Source organism: Cricetulus griseus (genome assembly GCF_003668045.3).
Source record: "Cricetulus griseus strain 17A/GY chromosome 1 unlocalized genomic scaffold, alternate assembly CriGri-PICRH-1.0 chr1_1, whole genome shotgun sequence".
Lineage (NCBI taxonomy): Eukaryota > Metazoa > Chordata > Mammalia > Rodentia > Cricetidae > Cricetulus > Cricetulus griseus.
The window spans coordinates 44,626,712-44,648,380 of record NW_023276807.1 but is presented as its reverse complement, the minus strand read 5'-3'; the positions used below and the strand labels follow the sequence as shown (position 1 = coordinate 44,648,380).

At 38.4% G+C, this 21,669-nt stretch overlaps 1 protein-coding gene across 1 annotated transcript; it reads right to left on the bottom strand.

Moving 5' to 3' along the window:
• Positions 1-3,577: 3,577 nt before the first annotated feature.
• Positions 3,578-18,896, bottom strand: Fgl1 (fibrinogen like 1). The gene is made up of 7 exons (XM_035452350.1): positions 18,834-18,896; positions 18,123-18,309; positions 14,119-14,278; positions 13,784-13,881; positions 9,348-9,436; positions 8,992-9,179; positions 3,578-3,737 (listed from the first exon to the last, which is right to left on the bottom strand). The coding sequence occupies exons 1-7, from the start codon at positions 18,894-18,896 to the stop codon at positions 3,578-3,580; spliced, it is 945 nt and encodes a 314-aa protein (XP_035308241.1).
• Between the last annotated feature and the right edge of the window lie 2,773 nt (positions 18,897-21,669).

Sequence of the window (21,669 nt, the reverse complement as noted above, 5' to 3'; positions counted from 1 at the left end):
AGATGGTATCTCAGAATTGTTTTGATTTGCATTTCCCTGAGGGCTAAGGATGTTGAACACTTTCTTATGTGTCTTTCAGCTATCTTAAATTCCTCTATTGAGAATTGTCTATTTAGTTCTGTACCCCACTTTTTAATTGGATTGTTTGGTGTTTTGGAGTTCTTTGTATATTTTGGAGATCAGCCCTCTGTCAGATGTGGGGTTGGTGAATATCTTTTCTCAGGCTGTGGGTTGCCGTTTTGTATTGCTGACTGTGTCCTTTGCCTTACAGAAGCTTCTCAGTTTCAGGAGGTCCCATTTATCAATTGTTGATCTCAGTGTCTGTGCTACTGGTGTTATGTTCCGGAAGCGGTCTCCTGTACCAATTAATTCAAGGGTATTTCCCACTTTATCTTCTAATAGGTTCAGTGTGGCTGGTCTGTTGAGTGTTCTTATGTCGCCTGAATTTGTTTAAGTGGCCTATTCTCCTGCACCTAGACTGTAACATTCCAAGTAACTATGGTTTCCCTGTACTCTTATTTTTCAGAACTTCATTCATGGACAATAACACATGTGGCTTCTGGAAGCTTGTCAGAAACTCAGAATGTTCGAGACAGTATTTCCCTTATGTGTTCCAGGCTGGCATTCACTATCTCACTGTGTGGCCCAGGCTGGTCTCAAACCCATAACCCTACTGCCTCTAGCTCCTGAGTACTGGAATTATAGGTGAGTACAACCATGGATTGGAAAGCCCAAATTTTCATCCCTGCCCTGAATTAGAATTTACATGTCTACAAGAGGCCTGATGATTTGGACGGCACTGAAGGCAAAGAAGTGCCACTTTGGGAAGCACTGTTTAGGGGATAACATGGGATGATGTTAACATCTTTGAAAAGCATCAAGCATTGTTCTTTAATGCCTACTTCGTTGGATATCCTCACCATCAGCCCTTATTAAATGCCAACCTCATGCATCATATTATGCTGTTTCCCTCATAGAACCCTATAAGCAACCCTGTGAGGTACATTCTGTTTTATAGATGGGATAACTAGGACTTAGAGATGTTAGCAGCCTACCCAAGGTCACTGTGCTGTAGAGTGGAGGCTGTAAACCTGCTATAACATATGGAATTAAGGGTCAGTAAACTATATTACCTTTAACCTTCACCTTTTTTTCTCTTCATATCCTTGTTTTATGTGTTTTGCATTAGGGTTCCCTTAGCCTGTGAATGATTTCCCCAAATATATCTAGTTTAGGTTTCAGCTCAAAACTTCTAAGAAGTATCTCTGATTGCCACTCCACCTCCACCACCACTAGGTCAGGACCCTGCTTTACATCACACAGCCATCAAGGCTCACATTTCTACTTTCTGCTTATCAGCTTTTGAAAATACTTTCTCTTTTGAGTCTTAGATTTGTGACTGACTCTAGGAATATTTACACTATTAAGTGATAGGGGATGTCCTTCTTCATGCTGTGAATACATGTTTCTCTTATTGGTTGATGAATAAAGCTGTTTTGGCCAATGGACAGGCAGGATTTAGCCAGGCAGGAAATCCAAACATGGATAGAGAAAGGTAGTAGGCAGGGTCAAGGAGACGCCATGTAGCTGCCAAGGAAGCAAGAGACCTGGGCATCACCCATAAGCCAAGACCATGTGGAGATACACAGATTAATAGAAATGGGTTAATAATTAAGAAAGACCTAGCCAATAAGAAGCCTGAGCCATCGGCCAAACAGTTTATGATTAATATAAGCCTCTGTGTTTTATTTGGGACTAAATGGCTGCAGTATTGGGTGGACAGAAACTTCTTACTCCAATTAAGTTTAAAACCTTCATAAGTACAATGTTAGTAGCCTACATTTACCCATCACTTGGTACAATTTACACCAAGTTTAGCACACATCTCTTTTGCATCAACACCATGTATACATTATCCACATTCTACAAGTTGGAAACTGCGAGAGTTCTGAACTACACCTTCAGGTGCGTTAGACCTCTAGTAAAGATCATCATTAAGTCAGTTACCCACTTCCAAAAAGTCATCTTCATTTCATCTAAAAATTTACTATGGGTCTTGTTGCAGAACACCCACTCCCAAGCGTTTCTTTCTTGCAGTTGATTTTTTTTTCTGTAATTTCTCCTATAATTAGGCTTCCTCCTTAGCCAGAGGCCAGAATGAAGGTGGAGAAACTGATAGAAGGCTGCCTTTACCATGTTTCTCTTGCCTTTTCATGTCAGGTTGTATGTTACAGTTCCGACTGGCAGTGGGGATGCTGGACCAAGAGGGACACTGTATTGAGGATTATTGCAGTGTGTCTGCATGTTAGGTTTCTGACAGATGTGGCAAGTCTGGGAGTTAAGGACAGCACTGCTAGCTGGATATGTACAAAATGAACAGGGCACAGTGCAGAGTGGACAGGTATTCTTGGCACAGGCCCAGTAGGGTGAAGATGCCAAATTATTCAGAGGCAGTAAGATTATGAAAGTGGTTCTCTTGGCACCAGCAGGAGGCTGCCATCTTGCTTACTGGCCTATGGTGGCCTCAGTGGCAAAAATACTTAGGGTATATGATTGGTGTATGCCTTTCCCTCCTAACTGGGCTCAAGCTGCATCTTCTGGACCTGGCACAGAGTTGGCATGCAAACAGTTTTTGGAGGATCTTTCTGTTATCCACTGGTAAAAACACCAATCGAGATTCATTCCAAAGGAGCCACAGGATGGTGTCAAATAATTTCACTTAGCACCAAAAGTTGGATCTGAGATTTTGCATCTTTACTAATCTTACAACTTCAAGCATTAACCAAAGCTCAGGAATTCCCAGGTCAGTTAGATGGCAATAGTAGTACCTTCCCAGGGATACCACATAAAGGAAGATGAGACCTCTGGTTGCTTCTCCATTATCGACTAGCATCAAGTGTAAACTAAGGACTATGAAGGAAGGTGTAAACTACAGAAATATCCCAAAGACATAAATAGTGTTTATATTATTTAAGAACCTGGATTATAGTTAATAGTTTAACTCTGTGGCCAGAGACCTGAATTCAAAGCCCAACTTGTAATACTTATCTGTGCAGTAGATTTGGCCAAAATATCCATCATTAGTTGTGTTTTGTCTCATGCTCTGTCAGTTGCACCATACATTATTTATTTATTATGGTTTTTATGAGCCAGGGGTTCTCTGTGTAGCCCTGACTGTCCTAGAACTCACTCTGTAGACCAAGCTGGCCTCAAACTCAGATCCACCTGACTCTGCCCCCCAAGTTCTGAGTTTGAAGGCATGCATTATCATACCCAGCCATACATGATATATTATTACAAATTTAGGCTTGTGTTATTACTTAATTATGTTAGTCTATGCTGTTTGTTTTCTATACAGTTTGAACTCTTATACCCCTATGCCCATAAAAACTCAGTGAACACTAACATAATCTACATTTATTTGGTGGAACTTAAAGTTCATTAAGTAATAAAGTCAGTATGAAGAATGAAAAATCACACACAATTGCCATCACCATGAATATATTTATTCAGGATTGTATTTCTCAAATATTTCAAACCAAGATGAACTGCCAAAAGAAGAGGCCAATGGGGAAACCTAAATGATATTTGGAATAAAATCATTTGGCCTAATTTTCATAACCACAGATTTCAAAGAATACCACCACCCATGCCAGGTGTACCAGACAACCCCATTATCAGTTTCTGCTGTATAGGGGCCCTGATAGTACACACCATTCAGGTTTGCGGAGTGACACCTAGTGGGAGAACAGAAGAAAACAGAACAATTAGAAGGGAAGTACATGCCAGAAACTTTATCTTGCTAAAAAATGATCAAAACTTTTAGAGGATGACTTCGGCCATTTCCCAGAAAAATATCATTTTCCCAAACCTAACACCTTTATATAAACAAATGTTATCGTTTAATCAGGTGAGTTTTGGTCCCACAGTAAACGTGAGGATCCATCCCAGACCACTTGGCGTGTGTTGAAAAATAAGCATTTCAGTTTTTTAAATTTATTTGTTTGTTTTGTTTTCTGTTTTTTTCTCTAGACAGGGTTTCTCTGTGTATCTTTGGAGCCTCTCCTGGCACTCATTCTGTAGACCAGGCTGGCCTCTAACTCACTGAGATCCGCTTGCCTCTGCCTCCCAAGTGCTGGGATTAAACACATGTGCCACCACTGCCTAGTGCATTTCAGTTCTTAGTAGCCTTTTTTGATAGTTTGGATGTAACTGGCCCCCATAAATCTATAGGGAGTAGCACTATTAGGAGATGTGGCTTTGTTGGAGGAAGTGTGTCACTGTGGGGCTTGGAGGTCTTCTTTTGCTCAAGCTTGCTCAGTGTGAAGCTGAGACTACTTCCTGTTGCCTTCTTATCAAGATGTAGCCAGTACCATGTCTGCCATGCCACCATACTCCCCACCATGATGATAATGGGCTAAACCTCTGAAACTGCAAGCCATCACCTCAATTAAATGTTTTCCTTTATAAGAATTGCCATGGTCATGGTGTCTCTTCTCAGCAATAGAAACCCTAACTAAGAAACATTTAAACAAAAAAGAAAAAGAAGCAAAGAAAAATTGCTTTGTTACCTTCACCTACATCCTCCTAGTTGGATAGTGTTAACCTCATGCTTGGTTGGCCAAGATGGCATGATTAGCAAAATAAGAAGTGGGGGCAAGTGGCTCTATTACAGCTTCCTGGGGAGTTTGTGCTTCCAAGTTCACCAATCTACAGTCAAGTGGCTTTCATGATCCAAATTCCCTTCTTTGATTGTTAGCATATCAATTATTTGAATCTTCAAGATAAGCAAAAAGAACCTAACCCCCCTTTTAAAAACTTGCTAGCTATCGGCAAATAATCTTTTGTCTGAGTTGCCAAGTTAATTTTTTACATATACTGCACAATCTAGATAGGTCTGTTAGGTTATTGTAAAATTTAAACATTTCCTTCTTCCTCCTTTGGAGTCTGCCCACTAGTCTGTCTTTGGCATGCATACATTTCATGTAACAGCTTGTAGTCATTTTCCTGTTACGATACTAATCACCATATATTATTTATTGCTGTAACTAATGAAAAGATATCAGACTGGAGGCTATGAGAAGACTACTCAGAACTAGTTCTGGAAAATAAAAAAACCACATCATTGAATCAGAAAAGCACATATTTCATTTATCAATGCAAAGTAGCAGGCTTGGATCACTAAGTTGTGATTTGCTCTCATTAACCATCCTGGCAGTCCTCCTAATTTAAATAGTTGGGACTAATTGAAACCATGCAAGCTAAGTCTGTAGGGATTCAGTATCCACCGTGTTCTTAAAGTACCACGAGAAGTAACATTTAAAAAGAAAACACCCCCTAATACCTAGAATAAATATCTTTACATAGAGAAACTATTACATTCGGTCTGATTTGGAGCTAGTTGAAAAATGTGTTGTAAGGTCTACTACTTAGTATTCTGAGACCAGTGTTCCAGTATCCTAAAAGTTTCTAGCCTGGACTTGACACTATTTATTAAAGATTGGTGTTCCAAGGTAAAATCATGCTGTGGGGGGATGGGCTGTGTGTATGGATGGGATGGGGGTGGGGGACATGACACATAAAGCACAAGACCTGAAAGGCAAGGGAGGCAGCAATGAGTGTTTTAGTTATTTTTCCCTTGGCTGTGACTAAATACCACACAAAACAACTTAAGGGAAGAAGAACTGATATTGGCTCATGACTCGTGGGTTAGAGTCTTTTGTGGTGGAAAAAGCATAGGGTGTTAAGCATCTTTAGATGACTATGAATAGGAAACGGAGAGCTCCTGCCTGGGTGGGGCTGGACTACAAATACATAGACCTGTAAGGGGCGTTGCAGTTCCAGCCTCAGTAGTGAGAAACACTGAGAAGTGCCAACAATTCCAGTAAATTAGAATGTGACACAGGAAAACAAAGAGTTAAGACTAGGTTTCTGGAACAATTTACTTTCTCTCTAGGGTGGCTTGTTTTTCTTGGGTAGTTCCTGCTACTGAATTGTCTTTTTTGTTCTCCCCAACTCCTATACCAATTATTTGCCTTCCTTAATATGTGTGCAATTGCTATTCAGGAGTAAAACAATCCAAACAACTGGATGATGTACACCCTTTAGATCTCAGAAATATCAAGGGTGATTTCTTTAAGTCTGCTCAAAATCAGATATTAATGAATGTTCACAGGTGACATTGTTAATTATAGGTAAGTCTTAAATAGTGCTTACGTGATACTTACTTACAAGAAGAAGAGGAAGAAAAAAGGAAGAGGAGGAAAAGGGAATAATTTTTTTAAGAACAAGAAAGCTAAGAGGGAAAAGATTATCACCATGTTTCATGCTAGCACAGTTGGAGAAAATGATTTAATGATTTTCCTTCTCCATCCCTTCACACTGTTGTGTGTACTCCATTTCCTTAATAAATGGCCAACTGTTAAGTAGACTGAGATTTTGGAAAAGTAAAGCCCAGCAGGAAGCCTAATATTTTTTACAACCGCATACATTTACCTTAATTGATGGAAATACCTTGAATTCATTGTATGTGCATTGAAATCTAACACTCTAAAACCAGCCAGGTATGGCTGTTTCCGCCTGTAATTCCAGCACTTGGGAGGCTAAAGCAAGAGGATTGCCATGCATGAGTTTGAGGACAGATTGCAGACTGCACTGCATAGTAAGACTATGTCTCAAATAAACAAACCAAAAAATAATAATTAAAATCCAACACATCACAGCAAGCGATGTTATAATGAAGGCTCTCATGTTCTTAAGTAATATTAGCATATATAGAATAGATCCACTCATAGCATATAGAGTCTAATTCTGGCATGAATAGAATAGATTCACTCAATAGCATATAGACTCTAAGATCCCTTATTTACACTAAGAAAAAATATAAAGATTATGGGATTTACATGGATAGTTCAGTTATATGGAAAATATGACATCCCAAAATTGCCAAAGATTTTGTTGCTTGTTTTCAAGACAGGGATTCTCTGTAGCTTTGGAGCCTGTCCTGGAACTCACTATTTAGACAAAACTGGCAGAGCTCCACCTGCCTCTGTCTCCCAAGTACTGGGATTAAAGGCACACACCACCACCACCCAGCAGGAATGATTTCTTAATGGAAAGTTTAATTGTCCAGGCATTTTGAGGTGGCTCCTGTTTTCTAATGAAAAAAGAAAATTTCCAAAGCTGATGCTTTGTCTAACATTCTTTGTCCCACACCTGCTCTGCAGATGTAGCAGGCCAACTGGATCATTTTAAAGAAAAACTGCATAAAGTTTCCATCCCCTTCTTAACTGGATTATCCAACAATAATAATAAAAAATGCAGCTTGGAAAACAGTTAAAGGAACCAGGGACGTTTGGTTCAGAGACAAGACAACTCTAAATGATACGATGCATTACTTCTCATTCAAGGCCTAAAGAATTCTGCTGAAATGGCGTTGCAGCTGCTCTATGGCTACTGAAAGGAAACCTAATCAAGAAGGCAGATTCAGCTAGCCACAGTGAGTGCTACATATCGGGTCTTCAGTTCCAGCATTTGGGAGGTAGTGGTATCAGGGGTCCAAAGTCATTCTCAGCTGTACTGTGAGTTGGAGGCCAACCTGGCCTACATGAGTTTCTGCCTCAAAAAAAGTGTGTGTGTGTGTGTGTGTGTGTGTGTGTGTGTGTGTGTGTGGCAGGGAGGACAACAACAAAAAAGAAGCATATCTCAGGTTCACAAAATGAAGACCTTTGTATCATCAAACATGAAATGAAGCTAGGGTGTACCTCAGTGGTGGAACGCTTGACTAGCATCCCCAAGGCCCAGGATTTGATCCCCAGAACCCAGCCCCCAAGCCTCTCCACACTCAAAAGAATGAGCTTGAGGTTAATATTGAAGTATTCAAACAGCAGTTGGGGTAGGATTCAATGTCAAGAGTATTATAGCAATTTTTCTTACATTGGGAATGCTTGAGTGAAATAAACTAATAAAAGTCACAATGAATGAAAAGGAGTACTAAAATTACAGCAGTGACAGGGGTTATCTTGTGAGAGGTGAGAGGATGAAAAGCTAGTGGGTGATGGAGTGCTGCGAATTCCTTCCTCCATTCCTTCTTTCTTTTCTTTTTAAAATTTCTTTTAGAAAAATAAACTTTATTATAAAAACATGCAAATTCAAAACATCACTTTGGGTCTAGTTAATGTCAATGCATGATGCACTTATTTATTTATTTATTTATTTATTTATTTATTTATTTATTTATTGTGACAGGATTTCTCTGTGGCTTTGTAGGCTCTCCTGGAACTTGCTCTTGTAGACCAGGCTGGTCTTGAACTCACAGAGATCCACCTATCTCTGCCTCCCTCGTGCTAGGATCGAAGGCGTGTGCCACCACAGCCTGGTTGTTTTTTTTTTTTTTTTTAAGACATGGTCCTACAGGCCTAGACCTCAAATAACCCATGATGGCCTCACTTTCCCAAGTGCCAGGATGACAGGTGTGCATGCTCTCTACTTCCTCATGTCAATTTGTGACCTTCTTGTTATAACTCAATAGTAATTCAGTTTGCAAAAAAAATCCTTGTAAAAGCAGACATATTATTGGAAAATTTTTGTTTCTTTTTGGGGTGTGTGTGTGTGTGTGTGTGTGTGTGAGAGAGAGAGAGAGAGAGAGAGAGAGAGAGAGAGAGAGAGAGAGAGAGAAAGAGAGAGAGAGAGAGAGAGAGAGAGAGAGATGATCTTGTTAAGTGTCCCAGGCTAGCCTTGAAGCCGCTATGTAGACTAGAAGAACCTTGAACTTGTAATCCTCCTGTCTCTGCCTCCAAGTGCTGGGATTGCTAGAATGTGACATCACACCAGCTTCTGTTGCATATTGTTCAGAGTTTACTAATATACACAATGAACAAGTCCTCAAAAGCACCACACAAATAAGGTCAACATTACCTCACTTGTTATAATTAATGCCTGCCAGTGAGAAATCATTAATGCCTTCACAACTGTGTGTGTAAAGCATCAAACCTGTTAAACCACCAGCCAGACTGCTCCTCTTCGGCACAGTTCCCGTTGTAGTTGTCATTATCCCTGTCCCATGTGCTGAACTTCATTCTTTGGTGACTAGCCCACCACTGCACTTCAGGGTGAAAAGTCCCTGAAAGGGAGTCCCCAGCTGTTCCAGAGTATTCTCCAATGTTCAGTTCATAAAAAGACTGCGGGGAGAAAAAAGGGCATTTTCACTATCAGTGGGAAGCATTTGAAAAATATGTAAAATAAACAACACAGGTTATATTATATATTTTTATTTCTACAGACTTCAAGGCTTCCTTGTATAGTTTTAGTGTTAACCCAAGACATTGCCTATATAAAATGTTTAGTACCTTTTTCTCTCCAACTTTAAAATGTTTGTATTGTGCAAAGCGACTGTTTTTCTCAAAATCTGTCAGGTCAATTTTTAAAGTATAGTCTCCTAAAAAAAACAAAAACAAAAAAACAAAAACAAAAACAAAAACAGAAACAAATAAGAAACCATTGTTGTTGTTGTTTAAATATATGACAGAACATTGACTTTTTTTTTTTTTTTTTTTTTTGGTTTTTCAAGACAGGGTTTCTCTGTGTAGCTTTGGATCCTATCCTGGCACTCGCTCTGGAGACCAGGCTGGCCTCGAACTCACAGAGATCTGCCTGCCAATGCCTCCCGAGTGCTGGGATTAAAGGTGTGTGCCACCAACGCCCGGCGACATTGACTTTTAAGGTTAAAAATAAATAGCAGTTTTACTTTGCTTTTACAATTTCCTCCACCAAGAATCAGTTTTCAATGAATAAACAGTGACTCCAGTGTAATACAATGTGAGAATTTTATTGTTTATTTTACTTGAAAATGACAGTAACATAGTAAAGTGGAAAAATTCTGTCTAAAGAATAAAAACAAATCTAAAAATAGTGTACAATTCACTTTTTTTGTTTATTTGTTTGTTTTTGATTTTCAAGACAGGGTCTCTCTGTGTATCTCCCTGGCTGTAGACCAGGTTGGCCTCAAACCCACAGAGATCCTCCTGCCTCAGCCTCCCTGATTCTGGGATTAAAGATGTGCAGCACCATTGCTCGGCTACAATTCACTTTTTAAAGAACAGAAAATGTTATTATTTAATTAATAGACTAAAAAAATCTAGCTGGGTGGTGGTGATGCACACCTTTAATCCCAGCACTGAGGAGGCAGAGGCACTGAGTTCAAACCCAGCCTGGTGTGTAGAGTGAGTTACAGAACAGCCAAGGCTGCACAGAGAAACCCTATTTCAAAAACCTCGGGGGTGGGGGGGGGATGAAAATAGTTTTATTTTTTTCTTCACTTCAATAAGATTCTAGTTTTTAAGAATAATTACTATTACCAACACCTTATAACCCCTAGTAGCTGGGCTGTATTTCATAATATAATCATCATCACTTGCTTATACATGAACCTGGTTGGTTTTTGTGGTAGAATAAAAGATTAGCCAGCAAATTGTCTAAGAACCATTTGAAGAAACAAGAATCCTGAATTTTTTTTATGAAAACCTTCCTTGGCTAGCATCAAAGCCTGGAGAACAGATACCACTGGAAGAGAGTATCAGAGAGAGAGAGTAGAGGAGTACCTAGAGAATTCTACCTTATGCCCCATGACATAGGAGGAGGTTATTATTGAAAACACACTGACATCAGTGACTCTGTGTCATGAGGGTTTTATGGAGTTCCTTGCCAATGGGGAAATAATTAAAACAAACTTAATGTATTTGGCATACATTCTTATTTATTTATGCATACATTCTTATCTATGCATGCTAAAATTATATATATTGATCTCTAAATATAAAAAGAGATATTATGATGACTGTTAAGATTCTAAGTGATAAAAAAATTATGTGAAACAAATTAGTGAAGTAGTTGCTACATAAAGTCACCCCCTCTCCCTTTCTCTGCTGTCCCTGTTTGTGAATGACAGACTGGTCTTCCTCCTGAAGCAGAACTCTTGTTAAATGTCACAAATTAGATGGGTGTTGTGGCACACACTTATGTTCCCATCACTAGGGAGGCAGAAGCAGAAGGATTATGACAAGTTCTGGGCCAGCCTGGTTGGTATAGCAGGTTCTGGGCTAGCCTGGATACATAGTGGGTCTCTCTCAAAATGAAAATTAGAAATAAAATGACTAGGTAACTTGTAGTTTACCTTCCTATTTAGTTCAATAAAATACCACAATAAAATAAAATAAATGCCACATTAACTCCACAAGCAGGTGGAGTTTAGAGTTTCAGATTCCTTGCAGTTTCAAGTCCAAATAATCAGAGCCCTTCAGTCAAGTCTATGGTTGGCACCCCATCTCCCATTTCCATCAAATGATATGCAGTGAAGGGCCTTGGATGTACCTTGTCCAAAGTATATCCTACCTCTGTCTACATTTATTGAAAAAGCTGTTCTTTACCTTTTCCCCTGGCTTAGCAGCAGAGGGGCAGAAAAAGAAGAGCATTGAATAGATCTTAGGAACAAAATTCAAAGCCATTTGCAAGAGAATGCTGGAGTCTCATTTCTGAAGCAAGTGTGGAGAGGGGTTTTCTCCAGTTGGAGCTCTGTGAAAGCATCAACTTAGCTCATATGTGCCAAGCCTGTAAGATGGATGATGGGCACAGTAGGACAGGATATGTTATTTATCCCCAAAAGTACATGTTAGTAGAGAGACAATAATACGTATTTTAAAAAAGAAAACTATCTAAATTTTTGGTCAATAAATGAATAAACTTGCAATTAGAGATAATTTCAAGATTAATTTTAATGCAGACAGTTCCAAAAGAAACTTAGGTAATAGGAATAAAGCTATTTTCAGAGCCAATGTAAGTAGCCTTAACTGCTGTCATAACTGAAGAATATAAGGACAGGCAATTTCTTTTGTTTGAGCTATGATATGTTGCAAGGCATGGAATTAATAGGTATGTGTCTTTTCTTTTAGATTTATTTATTTGTTTAGTATATATAGTGTTCTGTATGCACGTATCCCTGTAGGCCAGAAGAGGGCACCAGATCTCATTACACATGATTTTGAACCATCATGGGGTTGTTGGGAATTGAACTCAGGACCTCTGGAAGACCATCTAGCGTTCTTAACCACTGAGTCACCTCTCCAGCCCCTAGGTACATTTCACTATACTACTTGAGAGTAACCAGCTTGAACACCGAAAGAGAAAGTGAAACGGGTGGGTATGTAAATCCATGGTTGAACACATGGTTATCATGTGCAAAGGCTTGGTTTCAACATTCAGCACCAAACAAGAAACGATGAAGGGGAATCAGATTTGTTGAAAATGTCTACCCAAGCAAAAATATATGAATAGAAACAACTTGAGAAATGCATTTGAATTGTGTATGCTTAGAATGACATAATGGGATTTTCATTGCTTAAACAATGACCCAGAAAAATACCAATATACAAAAGAAACAGAATGAGGCATAGTAGTATAATAAACTTACATATTTGGCAAAAATTACATATTTGGCAAAAACACTCTTTTTGTTTCAGCTTTGGGACCTGTCCTGGAATTTATTCTGTAGACCAGGCTGGCTTAGAACTCATAGAGATCCACCTGCCTCTGCCTCCCAAGTACTGGGGCTAAAGGCATACACTACCACCGTCCGGCAAAAATACTCTTAAAACTAGGATTATTTCTATGTTGAGGGAAAGGAAGCCTTAGGTAGATTTCAACAACACTAATCACAGGGGAAACTCTGACATTCCAGAGTTATGCAACCTCTCTAGCTAACACTCTTATGGCTCAAAGACCCTGGTAATTCGTGCTTTACTGACTATTTTGAGTATAGATTGACCAGTAGCTGCCTGAGCTTGGCTGGAATGAATAAGCCTTTGTATTGCCAGTGTGATCTCTTGTCTTCTTGGGCAGTGCAACTGTGATTTATGAGACAATGAGTACCAGACCTCAAGGGAACTGACTGCAGTCTCAGGCTACAAGTAAGCTAAGGAGGATGATAGATGGGAGCAAAAGGCTATGAAAAATAAAATATTGAAAATTGTTATTGAACATAAAATTTCAGGCAAATATTGAACTCCAGTTATAGACATTCACATGAACAAGTATAGAGAGAATTGTAAAGAGGGTCATAATTTACGTTAAATTATCTATTTTGTGTTCTCAAGATTTCTTTTTATGTGCGTATGTGGGTTTCTGTGTGAGTAACACCATGTGTGTGGGTGCCTTCAGAGGCCAGAAGAGAGCACTGGATCCCCTGGAGTTGTGGTTACAGGCAGCAGTGAGCTAACTGATGTGGGATGAGCAATATGAACTCTTGAACTCTGACTCATTTTTCTAGTCCCAAAATACTACTGTTTTGAAGTGGCTTATCACGTGGTATTATTGTGGTAATAAGCTATACATATTTATAATATATACATACACATTTAAACATACATACATACATACACACACACACACACACACACACACACACACATATATATATATATTTGCCAGTCACTCAAGTCTTTAAAAATTATTTTGACAACACATTTTCTTTCAAGGAATAGAAAACATACATGAGAAAATATATATTCCCTACCAACCTAGTTTCTTTGCCTCTCATACCTGTTTTAAGTAACATTTTTAAAATGCAATTATGGCTCAGCAAGTATCATTACACCTGAAAAATTATGATATATACTGAATTTGTTCTATGGCCTATGATTTAGTGGGAAATACTACAAGGGCTTTGTTTGTTTTTAGCACTGGGGACTTAATCTAAGACCTCCTGCCTCCTGTATGCAAACACAAAACTTACCTTGCATAGTCAGTAGGTTAAGGTTTTTGTTACCCAGCCAATATTCACCATTGCTTCGGACAAAGTTTCCAAAGCCATTTTCGTAGTCATTCCAACCCCTAAAAAGTTTAAGTTGAAAGTTAGTTTTAGCAAAATACAAATAGATACCTGCAACGCCTATGGCATTCCTCATTCTCTCATCTCCAATATTCTCTTGATTAGCTTGCTCACTCTCATATTCTTACTTGAAGATGAGAACATAAAGTTGAGATATTACTAGATTTGAGGCATAAGAAGACTTCACTCACAAATCTCACATTGGCTATTCTAAATAATTGCTTGGTAAAAGCAGTTACCTGCTAAAGTTCTCGCTGCCATCAGATCGTCTCTGAATTACAGTCCATCCTCCTCCATCAGACATGTCACAATAAACAGAGAAGCTTGCCTGGCTCTGGAGAGGTTTGATTTTGTAAAATCCACTCTGCTTAAATCCATCATTGTAAATCTCTGAACAATCTATTTACAAAACAGGGTAATACGACACTTGTTATATGTCTTTGTTCCTGAAATTCAGTATCAGTGGAGACAGATCAAACAAATGGAATACATAATCAGTTCATAAAATGCCATCTTGGGTAGGTCGGGGGTGGGGGAGGAGGGGTGAAGGGAGGGAGAGGGAGAGGGAGAAGGGATTGATATGTGAAACAAGCCTGTTCCCAAATTGAACTAATAAAAATATTTTTAAAATGCCATCTTGTAGTGGATATCCAGAATTTTTTTCCTACAATTTAATTATCATTGACTTCTTGGTAAAAGTCCTGGCTGTCTTGGAACTCACTTTGTAGACCAGGCTGGCCTCAAACAGAGATCCACCTGTTTCTGCCTCTCTGGTGCTGGGATAAAAGGCATGCACCACCATCCAGATCCACTGAAATTTCCAATAGTCCACATATTCTTGGATGTTTTTGTTAAAAATTAAAAGTGTTTATGCTTTCTTTCATCCTCTCTATGGTATTTGTTTGGCCTTTAAAATTAAAGTTAAATAGCTACCAGTTTGCCATGAAAAGTAATATTAGTTTCTTAAGCTGCTTGAGGGCAACAAGCTAATACCCACTGTGACTCACTCAAGGCTGATTTGAGCAGACTTGTAGAGTATGCTCAAGTATTACATAGATGCCCAGAGAGCTTTTGGATGATTGGAGCAGGGACCACACTACAGAAAAGTAGTCTCAGGAATAGCCAGGCACAGAACTTCTGAAAAAATAATATGTGAAATCTCTTTTACATTTTATTTCTATCATTTGTTAATTTCCTCTTTATAAGTTGTCTTATGGTTTAATTATGTAAGTTTTACAGAGTGTTTTTAAGTTCTTTTTTCAGTTCATTGTTTTGATGCCAAACTGTCAACAAATGAAACACATATCATATTAATTAAGTTGGGTGGGCAGTGGGAATCTTAAGAAAAAATAGACTTCACAAGGCTGACTTCAATTGTGCACTACTGTTGGTCTTTTTAGTAATTTAGGCTTTGTTCATGCATTTATTTTCAAGATTCAAAAGCAAAGTGTTCTTTATGCATTGTGGATTATAAATGGGATCAAGAAGAAAATGTCCATGTCCAGTCAACTCAATGTTATTTAAAAGCTTATGTTTTGTGGTTAAGTATATTGTGGAAGACTTTAAGTCAGCACATTTCCCTTCCATTAGGAAAGAGCTCCTTGTTTATAGTTGATCTATCAAAGATCGAACAGCAAAGATGCACAAGGTTCAAACTCTTTTCCAGGCAAATATGGAAACGATTAACTAACTTGCTTTAGAAAAACTTCATGAATATGGGGATATCTGCCAACACTTTCTGTTTGTTTTTATTTCATGCCATCTTCAGTTTGGGGTTTTTAAATTTCTTTTTCTCCAGAAGAAAGTGCCAAACACAACTAAACTTCCTGAGGAGAGCTTTTAATGGAAGAAAAAACAAAGAAGCAAACAACTCACTCCTGGGGGAGAAACCAAGCAGATAAAAAAGTACATAAATATACATTAAAAAAGCAAATAGCTTATAAAGAACAATTTAAGGAGCTTGTTGTTGGGAGAGTCATGGCTTGCACTGTGATAGCAGAAACAGCTGCTTCTATCTATATGCTGCTTGCTGTTTGATCTTTTACTTTTACCTACTATATACCTAAGAAACTCATTCATTTAAAACCAAAATCATGGCTATCACTTTCCATATGTGACATTAAGCAAACCATAACTCAGCCTTGTTTAGCAAGGCATTCTCTGCTGTCCTGCAGACTATACTACTCTTCTGTGATCCTCTGGTACCAGTAAGGGCCCCTGAGGAAGGATTATCCTGAATTACATCTTTCAATGCGCCACATGTACAACAAAATCTATTATTCTAGTTATGTAGACATTATTGAAGTTGACACACTTAATTCTTTGAGTTTCCTCCTCTATAATCAATCTATTCATTAACATGGTCATCTTCTACCATTCATTAAAGCCACACAACGATGACTGATGTATTCAGTGTGTCTCTAAGATTTAGAATGAAAGTTCCAAATTATCAAATTCATCTATTCACTTCCTACTACCCAGATGAATGACCAAGGGGTATAGGAATCTACTTCACAATACCATCTGCCAATGGATGGGTCTATCTCATTACTAATAGATTCATTTCAAACTGGCTACACTCCACCACCCAAAACACACCCTGCATATGCTTCTTGAACCTATTTGTTTATCTCTCACATCAAGTCTAAACACATTGAAAATCTCCTAAAAAGATTTTTAAGATTCTCACCAAGGACAGAAAATAGACTGGTTAATCCTGTGACATGAGAAACTCAGATTAAGTGACATTTCAGTTCATTTTTTTCCATATAAAAGTATCACATTTCTAGTCCAAAGCTGACTTCCATCACATTTGTGGCATATTAGTTTCCTAAATCTTCAGAGGAACATACTGCTAACTTATTGGTAACAACAGAGATGTATTTTTCTCACAATATTTCTCAGTTATGAAGTTCAGAAGCTCACCAGTTATTAGAACTGGTTTCTCCCAGCCCTTTGTCCCTAGTTGTAGTAATAAATATTTTAAATGCATTGGATATCCTTTTAAACCTTACACAGTGACCAGTTCATTGATGAAGTTAGACTTACATTCATAAGCAGAGGAATTAGAACACATCATCCATGTGCAGCACAGAGATGACTGTGAACAAAGAGTTCTAGGCAGCATTCTCTTCCTTCCTTCCTTCCTTCCTTCCTTCCTTCCTTCCTTCCTTCCTTCCTTCTTTCTTTCTTTCTTTCTTTCTTTCTTTCTTTCTTTCTTTCTTTCTTTCTTTCTGGTTTTGATTTTTTTTCAAGACAGGGTTTCTCTGTGGCTTTGGAGGATGTCCTGGATCTAGCCTCTGCCTCCCGAGTGCTAGGATTAAAGGCATGCACCACCACCGCCTGGCCATTCTCTTTGTTTCTAACTGTCTCTGTTCACTCTTTCAGAAGCCCTTCATCTGTACAGGAAACCAAAAGACTTTTTCTGTGGGGAATAGCGATGTGTGCAGTGGTAATTATGCTGTGCTCACAGTTCAATATCATTTCACTTCTAGGACATAAATATTGGCCTAATCAAAAGGGGTAAAAAGCCAAACCATTAAATAGACATATTTTAAAAACTACTCTTATTTTCTGTTAAAATGAGGTTTTTCTTTTCCTATCCTTTCATTCTATTAATTTATTTTTCATTGTGAGTTTCATTGAGGGGAAAACGAGGTATGGTAATATACATCTGTAGTCCAGCTCAAAATAAACAGAAGGGAAAACTACATACATATAAGGAGTAAAGACAAAGTTTAAACATAAATATTCTCAATTATAATCTGCCATTTTAGGTGAATATTTAACAATCTGTTGTCCTGTTTTTTTATTAAGATATGAAAATTCTCAGATATTTGTTATTCATATCAAACACCCTCTGGGCACATACTAGAGAAAAAAGGGTAAGCTATGGAAGAAGACATTTTAAATTGTTGGAGTGAGTTATGCCGCTTATAACTGGAATAGGCATAGTTTTTTTTTGTTTTTTTTTGTTTGTTTGTTTGTTTTTTAGCAAGATGTGAATTGTGGGTGGTTGGGGGATACACCTGAAATCCCAGCAACTGAGGAGGCTGAGGGAGGAAGACAATTAAGCACCAGGCTAGCCTGAGTTGTATAGTGAGATTCTGAGTTGAAAACAGAAACTAAGAAACAACATTGAACAAAGAAAAAGCCCAAAGTCACTGACTACCTAGTACCGTCGTTACATACAGATGTGTGTGATACGGCTGGTTGAAACGTTTAAGAAAAAAACAGTTTTGACCTGCATATTGCCTCTTGCCTCCAAGGTCAATGAAATTGTCCTCTGGTCCTTTATCAAGGAACTGGACTTCCTTCTCATGCATGAGCTGGGCAATCATGGCCTGTTGTTGTTTGACGCGGGTCTCAAGCTGGTGCACCTGAGCTCGAAGCCTTTCCTGCTCCCGCAAACAGTTCACATTCTCCAGGGCCTGCAAGGCAATGTGCAGTTCATAGGAAAGAAATGTCACTAACAATCCGGATAAATCCTTGATTCAACTATGTCTCCCACTCCTGCATCAGAATGTCATTTCAACCAGAAAGTTGGTTTTTTTTTTGTGTTTTTTTGGTGTGTGTGTTTTTTCCCCTCAGAACTTTGAGTAAGTTAGTCTTTTGTCCTTTGGGATAGCTAAATGGAGATACAAGCTCATTGAAATAATCTTGGTCGTGTATGCCAATTATGTTCAATATTGTCCTAAGACCAATACTAACCACCATGGCCAGTTTTGAACACCTGACATGGCGTAAAAAAGGAAATAACACTGATTTGTTGTAAATCCTGATTTTTATTTTTAAAGTGTTTAAGTGTTACTATGTGCCACATGTTTCCAAAGAACTTTTCCATTCCTTGGCAGCAAGTTAATATCGGTTTTCTGGAAACAAAAAAAAAAAAAAAAAAAAAAAAATATCTTTAAGCAGACCTTATAGATAATAATAGTTTGCACAAGATGCTTACCCAGCTTTCCCTGCTCATTATCAGAGCAATGGTGACCAGGACGAAGCTGCGAATCTTCCCCATTCTTCCCACTGAAAGAAGTACAAGAGAAAGAATTCGTCACGAGACCAGACTGAACGGGTTCAGATAAAGGACATGAGGGCTACCCAGAAACGTTTCAACTACTTCCCATTCAGTCTTCTGTTACACGAAATGATGAGAATCTACCGCATCAAAGCTTAGGAATAATTGAACCTGCTCAGTAACACCGACACACAAAGCGATTCCAGTTTCATAGAGGGCTTGAATGTGCTGCTTCCTGGGAGTGCGGAAAAGGACAGGGAAGGAAGACAGACCTGGGGCCATGTTTTGGCTCAGTCATACAGTTCTTAACTGTATGACTTTAGGCAACTTACCAAAGAGTTCCGGTTCTGAAAAGTGGAGATGAGATTCCTACCCACTTTACAACACTGCAGAAATTTTGAGATAATATTTCTAGATTTCTAGATCTCTGGGCATTCATGTGCTGGATGAATACCAGATAAATGATGTGGAATTTCTAAGTGGAGGACTATTTTTATTTTTAGAAGAAGAAAGTTATATTAGGAAGCTGGTGTGCACTTTCTTTCTTTCTTCCCTCCTTCCTTTCTTTCTGTCTTCTTCTTTTTTTTTTTTTTTTTTTTTTTTTTTTTGAGACAGGGTCTCACTGTGTAGCCCTGGCTAGGGCACATTGAAGCAGAGGGATAATAAAAGTGTGTTTAACAAAGAGAGATCACATAACGGTGGGAGAGAATAGTGGTGGAAGGGATAAGAAAGGAATTGGAGGGGAGAGTATAGAGAATGATAAATGGATTTGATAAAACTGCTTTTTTAAAAAATGTAAACAATTAAGAGACTGGAGAGATGGCTCAGCAGCTAAAAGCACTGGCTGCTCTTCCAGAGGACCTAGGTTCAATTCCCAGCATTCACAGCATATATACTTTTATATGCATATATAACTATTTATTATATTATTTATTGTATAACTCATATAAATATTGCTTAGGGGACCAGCAAGATGTGTCAGTGGTAAAAGATACTTGCCAAGAAGCACAGGATAGGCATTCCATCCTCAGAACTACATGAAAGAAGGAGAGAATGAATACCCAAAAGGGATCTTAATGCCTTCCACTTCTGAGATCCTCTGACCTATATACATGCAGGTATGCACATATCTACACACACACACACACACACACACACACACACACACACACACACACACAAAATAAATTAACAAACAAATAAATTATTAAAAAAAGACAAGGACTTCTAAATTAAAGGAATATTGCTTAGCATTAATATTTAGTAGTAAACATTGTAAAAGCCAATGACAACATTTTGACAGGTTTCTGTCTTCTGGTGTACTAGTGTTACCAACTCAAAAGCAGCCACTTGTCTGGCAGATCTTTAGATAAAGATGTTTCAGAATGTCATTATATCTTTTTCAAAGGTTTATATTAATGTGACTATCAAACATATTCTCAGGAATATGCTAAGTCTTGTAAATTTTGTTCCCTGATTTGTAATTCTACCCATTATGGAAGAATTTGGGGTGGGTAATATTACAGAGTTTTCTTTGAAAATATGACCTTGAGGCAGGGAAATAGCTTAGCAAATAAAAGCACTTACAAAAAGTCATGATTCATGATTTAGATGAGAAATGTCTCCCTGTAGTCTCAGGCATTTGAACAGTTGGTCCTTACTGGGTGACATTGGTTGGGTAGGTTTAGAAGTTGTGCCTTTGCAGGAGGAGGTGTGTCACTGGGGACAAACTTGGAAGTTTCAAAGCCTCTAGGCATTCCAGGTTTGCTCTCTCTGCTTCCTGCTTGTGTTTCAAGATGTGAGCTCTCAGCTATTATTCCAGCTACACCTACTGCCTCTGCCTTACAATCATGTATTCTAACTCTGGAACCATAAATTCTTCCATTAGTTGCCTTGGTCATGGCATGTTATCACAGCAATAGAAAAGTAACCAATACACCTTAGTACCTAAATTTCACTCCCAGAACTCAAGGTGGAAGGAAAAAACTGGCTCTCAGAAAGTTGTCCTATAACCACAGACACAACTGCATACCTCTCTCTCTGCATCTCTCTCTCTCTCTCTCTCTCTCTCTCTCTCTCTCTCTCTCTTTCTCTCTCTCTCTGTTAGCCTCTGTCTCTCTCTGTGTGTGACTTTGTCACTCTTTCTCTGTGTATATATGTCTCTCTCACACAAATAAATAGTCTAAATGAAAATCCAGTCTTCCTTATTTATGACAGTAAACCATCCTGAATTCTGCACATCTAGTTTGTACCAATATCATGTTGAGTACCATGTCCCTTATCATCATTGGTCCCTTATCATGATTGGTTGAATTTCTTTTGTAGTAATTTTGCTTTAGGTATTTTGAATTATAAATCATTATACTTTCAATTTATTATAAAATTAATCATCCCTTGAAATTATCTCCAAAAAGCTGCTCTCTGGTAGCCTGTATTATTCCCTATGAATTATTTTGCTGAGGGTAGGGATGTAGATCAGTGGTAGAATATGCACTGCATGAAGAAGACTCTTGGTTCAGTTCCCAGAATAGTTTTAAGGCTATACATTTTAATTCATTGCCCCGTGTGTGTGTGTGTGTGTGTGTGTGTGTGTGTGTGTGTGTGTGACTTTTTTTGAGGCAGGGTCTCACTACATAGCTCTGGTTGACCTGGAACTCCTAGTATCAACTAGACTGGACTGGCAATAATCCTCTTGCTTCTGCCTCCCAAATGCTGTATTGCTGGCATGTGTCATCATGCCCCATTTCTTTCTTTCTTTCTTTTTTTTTTTTAA

Bases quoted from the DNA above. Each gene is read 5' to 3' on its own strand.
- Fgl1 (XM_035452350.1), bottom strand. From the start codon at position 18,896: ATGGGGAAGATTCGCAGCTTCGTCCTGGTCACCATTGCTCTGATAATG. The intron at 13,882-14,118 runs GTAACTGCTTTT...TAAACTTTTTAG, and splicing joins GGCAGCGAGAACTTTAGCAG to GGGTTGGAATGACTACGAAA. The intron at 9,180-9,347 runs GTACTAAACATT...TTCTCCCCGCAG, and splicing joins TTAAAGTTGGAGAGAAAAAG to TCTTTTTATGAACTGAACAT.